General features: G+C 37.6%; 1 protein-coding gene across 2 annotated transcripts; it reads right to left on the bottom strand.

Annotated features, from left to right (window-relative positions):
• Positions 1-415: 415 nt before the first annotated feature.
• On the bottom strand, positions 416-5757 carry LOC126713184 (granule-bound starch synthase 1, chloroplastic/amyloplastic). 2 transcript variants are annotated; one of them, XM_050412865.1, is made up of 14 exons: positions 5605-5757; positions 4248-4605; positions 3857-3937; positions 3648-3746; positions 3464-3553; positions 2752-2815; positions 2559-2659; positions 2351-2460; positions 1995-2238; positions 1737-1913; positions 1462-1653; positions 1262-1348; positions 1018-1146; positions 416-859 (listed from the first exon to the last, which is right to left on the bottom strand). In XM_050412865.1, exons 2-14 carry the CDS (start codon positions 4590-4592, stop codon positions 743-745), a joined length of 1836 nt encoding a protein of 611 aa, XP_050268822.1. In that variant the 5' UTR covers positions 4593-4605; positions 5605-5757; the 3' UTR covers positions 416-742. The 2 variants fall into 2 exon arrangements, with proteins under 2 accessions (XP_050268822.1, XP_050268823.1); XM_050412866.1 differs by lacking the exon at positions 5605-5757 and adding an exon at positions 5354-5550.
• Positions 5758-6474: the final 717 nt, after the last annotated feature.

The raw sequence follows: 6474 nt of genomic DNA, 5'->3' as shown, positions 1-6474 counted from the left end.
AGGTGGGATTAGATGGAGGAAAAGATAAAGAAAGCTTGGGTAAAAGACTAGGATGATTTGTGAAGAGTTAGAAAAAGCAAGTGGATTGTGTGTGGAAGGTTGGAAAGAAGCCACATACAGTGGAGAAAGACCATAGACGGGCTATGGAGAGAGCCACCACTGCAAGCAGAGTGGAGATACAGATATCTGTTACTTAGGGTTATTTTTGGATTGATCCTTGCCGTACCCGTTAAGCATGCAGTGTCTTGCTATATACAATTCTTGGATTTTCATCTTAACTCGTTCCAAAGTTTTTAGTATATTTCATTATTAAGAAAAGGCAACTAAAAAAGCAAAGATATTTGGGTGAAGACATCACGTACAAAAATTACAAGAGCATTGAAGCATATCAGTCACTTGCAGGAGAGGCAGGCACTTAAGGAGCAAACACTCATTTTATTTACTTACATATTGCTTAAAACTATATAGCAAGAACAGAAAAAACTGGTTTTATAGTGGTTCCTAACAACAGACATTAGGTTTGTACTTTGCGACACTTCTACCCAGCTTGAAAACCATTAACCTTCTAAAAAGAAAAATGAAAAATAGCTCCGAGTTCTTCACCAGGCTCGCTGCTCACATGAACTGAACTTTGAATGAGGTGAAGAGCCAACAGTTGTCACTACCTACATACCATGCATACTAACCCAGATCTGTTAGCATACTTATTAATGCTGATACCATAAGATATTAGTCGCAGTGCTCAAGGAGTAGCAACATTTTCCTTGGCAAGAGGAGCAATCTCCTCCCCCTCAAGTCCAGGGTCACTGCCAGCAACATCCAGGCTCAGCAGTGTCTTTTCCCATTGTCTGGCTGGTCCCTGCGTCACATTGATGCACATTATCAGTTAAACTCATGGATCAGAGAAACATTTACTTTATGAATTTTTTGTCATTTATGCAATTGAAATTTTTTCAAAGAAATGCAAGCAAACTTTCCAGATTGGACATCTTTTAATTGGCTGAATGTCATACTAACCTTCCACGAAAGATCTTGGGCCATGCAATTCTGGATCATCTCTTTCAAAACAGGAGTTCCGTATGATGCAAGAGCTCTCTTGACAGTAGTTGCTATTGCAGTTACATCAGCTGGATCAACTGCTTCACACTGAAAGCAATCCAGCAACACAGAATCATTATTTTCCATACAAAGTAAAGCAAATGAATAGAGAAAGTGGTGCACTTGCGTGTCACAGAGAAGCAGAAAAAATTCGTTTTCTTACTTTAACATTGAAAGCTCCCATTTGGAATCCTGTAAAACCTTCTTTGACAGTGTCAACAAGTCCACCCGTTGAGGCAACAATCGGTACCTGTTGTGAAGTCACACAAAAAAATTAATGATCAGCTAAAGCAACGTATAATTTGTCAAGTTAGATCATAGTGGTAGCCAAATAGAGAGAGGAAGAAGGCATGAGGCCTTTACCGTTCCATATCGCATAGCATGTAACTGAATGAGACCACAGGGTTCAAATCTACTTGGGATCAGCATAAAATCAGCCGCAGCAATAATCATATGAGCTAAGGAGGCATTAAATTTTGCCACACCCCGGGCATTGTTGGGATATAGTTCCTCCAGCTGTTCAATTTGCTTCTCCATGGGCTCTTTGCCAGTTCCCTGAGGAAAACAACGTCATTATAAAAATCCCTGTCACAGCAGCTATAATTTGGAGGGGAGAACAATTAAGAGTTGATACTTACAAGGATTATAATTTGAACATCCTGCCCAATGAACTTTGAAATAGCTTCTACTAGAATATCTGAACCTTTCTGCTCTTCTAGTCTTCCAATGAAGCCTATCAAAGGGATATTTCGGTCAACAGGCAACCCAACTTCTGCTTGAAGGGCTTCCTTCAATAGAGGCTTTGCATCCATAACCTGAAAATCACGATACCAGTAAGTACTGATCTTTACAACCAGAAATTTTGGGAAGCAACAAGTTCATTAAAAGTTACTTACGGTTGTGGAATCATATTTTATATCAATGTATTTGTCTGTGGAAGGATTCCACTCTTGAACATCCATCCCATTCACAATACCAGTGATGCCAGTCTTACGAATGATGTTATCCAATTCCACACCCTTATCAATTCCAGAAATAAGTTCCTGGGCATAGTATGGACTCACAGTCAGGACCCTGTCCGATTCTATTATTCCACCCTTCATCCAATTGATTTTCCTTCCTTTCACTGGCTTCTCATAGCTGCACAATAGAAAGACTTATAATACTTAGCAAGAGGAATTGTTCATCAAATTCCTATCAATTTGAACGTCCTTGTTCAAATGGAAATATGAATAGCTCCAAAAGATCTTACCCATCAATAAAGTCAAAAGAACTCTTGAATTGATCAGGCAAATTGAGAAGTGAAAAGTCTTCAAAGGAGAATCTTCCCTGGTAAGCTATGTTATGAATGCAGAAAGCAACCTGCCATCATTTGTGAAGCTGTGTTAGATCCTAACAAATAGAAATTCCCAAGTTGACCACAATTCTATAGTATGGAGATTGGCGCAAGGACACCTTACCTTGGCATTTTTATAGAGGCCCCTTGATTTGTACATTGTTTTTAGGTAGCACGGAAGAAGAGCAGTGTGCCAATCATTGGCAATGAAGACAACATCCTCCCCTGCAAGAAGCAGAAAAGAACATCCTTAATGAAGCTATTTATTTTAAGACAATTCAAGTTTAAGAAACAGAAAATGGTTCCACTGTCCACACCATATGGTCCAGAGAAATGTTCACTGCTTTTTAAGTTCAGAACCCTTGGTGCCTCCAGAGCAGCCTGAAATTTATAAGAGGGGAAAAAAGGTTTATTTCAGCTATCTACTCAATGTCTGAAATGTTAATAACTATGAGGTTGATCAGCTGTTAGGCTACAAGTACATACTATAGTGAGATGGGAGACAAAATTTATGGATCTTTTCCTGGTTTAAAAATGCCATTCAAATGAACTCAATTGTAGCAATCAATTAATCACTGGTAAATTAAGAGCCTTAATTGATCCACCAAGTAAGCTTAAATATGCAATAACTCATAGCATATAAGCTCTATGCCAGTTTGTCACAGGAATGCAAACAAAAGGTGTTTTTCATTTAAATTGCGAAAACAAACATTTTCTTTTCACCTATAGCTTAAGAGTTGATAGATAATTCAGAAAAAATTCACATTTCTTGCGTACACTTTGCTTGGCTTCTCAATTAACCCTGTCATGGAAAAATTCTACCATGGAATAATACCATGATCACTTTGCTGCTTAAAATTCAAATTTGCTTTCTTCAAATTGTTTCCCTAATCAACTGGCTATAAAGTTTTTTTTTTTTTTTAAAGGAAGTGTCTTTTGAGCTAGAGCTCATTGGCCAATTGGCTGAAGATTGGAAATAGTAAATGGAAGTATGAAACTCATGGGAAGATTGAAGAAAGGATAAATTACCTGGCAAAACAAGCTGAATCGCAGCTGGTTATCCTTGTAATCCAGACCAGTCCTAGGGCCATAGATTTTGGATCCAGTTTTTCCCCATACCTTAAATATTAAGAAAGTTATGCATCAGATATACATTCCACAATTTTAACACCATGGCTTTGAACCATGATTTAGATCTAATAAAAGTTTAAACCTTTTCGAGGAACATTGGGTGATCCACGAATACACGATCAACTCCTCGTTTATAGCAGTGGAAGAAGCGAACAGTTTCAATTCTATCCCCAACTTTCATCTGCATAGGAGAAGAAAATCAGGGAAATTGCCAAGGTACAAACTTGGCTAGTGAATTATATCCACAAAAGGAAGATTATCCTAATACATAAGAGTAATAGGAAAATTTACCTCAACTGCAACACTTGTGTCCCATGCATCTTTGTATTGGTCATAGCGTGGAGACACACTCATAACACGGTGCCCCTTAGCCTAGACATTATTCAGGTAAGATAATTAGTCAAATATACCTCATTCAACAAAACAGCCCAATCGGAACCAGAATAGCAATCAATGAGGAATACTGAGTGATGCTAGGTATACTACAAATTTTACTACATAAGCCTTTAAAACTGATGCATCACCAATCAAAAAATATATAATTGTCAAATCTTTATTTATTATGTTATTGAAGTGGCACTAATTACATTCATTGCCATGTTTGTTTGTAAGCCTTTTATAGTAAAATTTGGAGTAGCATTAGTATTTTCCTAATAAATATGTTATAGAGATCTGCACTTACTGCCATTGCAGGTGGAAGTCCTCCAAGAACATCACCAAGTCCACCAGTTTTGCTCCATGGACCTACCTCAGCTCCCACAAACACCAAGTTCATTCCTTGTACACATACAATTTTCCCATTAGGTCTGTCCTTCTCAGTTTTACTCACTGTGCTTCTTGCTGGCCTAGCAATTGCTTTTGTTTGGGTTCTCATCTTTAGCATATCTAGCTTGTTCAACGACCTTAACCCATTATGAGTCATTGCTTGACTCCTTAGGCCTAAGTTTGCTTTACTTTCTGATCTGGAAGTTCCATGGCAATTGACATGTGAACTGGATACAAAGTGTGAGGTGGTCACAGTTGCCATAGGTATCCTTTGTCTGAAGCAACAACAACAACCAAACCTTAGTCCAAAATTTTTGAGGTCATCTAAGATCCTCAACAGACTAAACAAGGTCAGACAAAAAGTTGATAAAACATTACTACATAATAACGATATATCAATAACATTTATTAAATCTACCAAATAAAAGAAATTTAGCAACAAATTCAGATGCTGTCATCTGTTTCCAAGTTCCTCCTTAATCTCTGACTTTTTTTATTCAGGTATACAACTAAAGCTATTCAATCATTCTAGCAGTGTAAGCACTATGTACTCGCAGCTAACCCCAACCCAGTTTATAAATCATCAAGAAATAGATAATTAGATTTTATTTTCCTTCTTTTGTTAAATGATTATAGTAAGTTATTACAGGAGTGAAGGCTCAGTTATAAATATATGCTTGATTAAAGGTTACATCTTTCATCAACTTCAACAGAGCAGAGCTCAAAAGCAATAGTTTTCCAGGCACACAACAGGGTTTTGATCATCAATTAACAGTCAATACTGCAATAAAATCAATGACAATCCTATCTGGATGAAGCTTCAACATAAACACCATCATGGGTCCAATTCAACAACCTAGTTAATTCATGCATGTCACACTAATTTTCTTGACTCTACAACTACAACAAACAAACACACTTCAGTAGACGATGCATGGAACAAAAGTTGAAGTTGCAGAAACTAAAAAAAATGCAAATTCACATGTAATAAAGAATCATGAACACAAGTCACAGGGTACAAACCAGAGAAGAAGATGAGAATAGAGATTCAAGAGACCAATGATCATCAAACGGTAAATGTAATTGCTTGCTTTATAGTATGAACTAATAGTGTTTGAATTTATTTAGAAGATCAGAACTAACTCCGAAAATATCTCAAACTTGATTTTTAGTAATCATCAAGATTGAGCAAACATAGAAACTGACTTCCTAGAATGGTTCCTCTCAGGTAGTTACAACATTAAATTAAAAAATAAAGCTGATCATGTACTTACTAAAAAGTTCACGGCTAGAGTGAGAGTGAGAGTGAGAGTGAGAGTGAGTGAGGAGCACAAAGAGGTTCACCAAAGATCTGGAATTTGTACTGTCCATCTAGATTATTGTGTCAGACACGTGGCACCAAATGGGTGGGCCCATGGGCCCGTGGCATCAGTGGGAAGATGTGCCCATGGGCCCGAGGCATCAGTGGGGATATACTACAAAAGTTGAGGTCAGTGTCAGTGATGGACTGATGGGGAAAGCCCACCGCCTTGATGTTAAGCTTTGTAGATTGTTTTCTAACAACTAAAATCAAGTTGAGGAAACGATAACTCGAATGGTTGCATTCACGGTTCAGATTAATTGAGCACTATGTTCATCACCATGTCTCAGTAGGGTTTCATTATGATTATATAGAAGCCAACCTTTCTGATACGACGTGTATGCACCTCATGCAAGTTGCTTTCTTCGAGATTTATTATATAATACAATGTGGACAAACTAGTGTGTTTATTAAATTTTAAAATTGACGGTGGAGAAAGGAGAGTGTAAAGGTAGTGGGTAGTGACGTCTCTGTGGTCAAGTCCATTACCCAAGTGGCATTATACTCTGCTGAACTTGGCACATTTTTGTTCCTGAAACTTCTCACTTCTTATCTTATTACCAAGTACATTTTGCGAGATCTCCCATGGGCCTTGGTTCACGGGGTTTCATTTTGCCACACAATTGGCAGGCAAAAATGAGTTGGTGCGGATCTCAATAGTTTTGTTTTTTTGTTTTTTTTTTTTTTTAATTTTTTTTTTTTTTTATTATGGTGGAGAATGTTAACAGGCACCGCCTGGTACTTGTCACCAGATAGTCCCTACAAACCTGAAAAAATTGACCTA

Source organism: Quercus robur, chromosome 2 (assembly GCF_932294415.1).
Source record: "Quercus robur chromosome 2, dhQueRobu3.1, whole genome shotgun sequence".
In the NCBI taxonomy this organism is placed as follows: Eukaryota; Viridiplantae; Streptophyta; class Magnoliopsida; order Fagales; family Fagaceae; genus Quercus; species Quercus robur.
This window is presented reverse-complemented; position numbering and strand designations above follow the sequence as displayed.

Excerpts from the sequence above, each read along its gene's own strand:
- LOC126713184 (XM_050412865.1), bottom strand. The coding sequence starts at position 4,592 with ATGGCAACTGTGACCACCTCACACTTTGTATCCAGTTCACATGTCAAT. Across the intron at positions 2,239-2,350 it reads TCTTTTGACTTTATTGATGG|CTATGAGAAGCCAGTGAAAG; the intron begins GTAAGATCTTTT and ends TCTATTGTGCAG. Across the intron at positions 1,914-1,994 it reads TAAAATATGATTCCACAACC|GTTATGGATGCAAAGCCTCT; the intron begins GTAAGTAACTTT and ends CGTGATTTTCAG.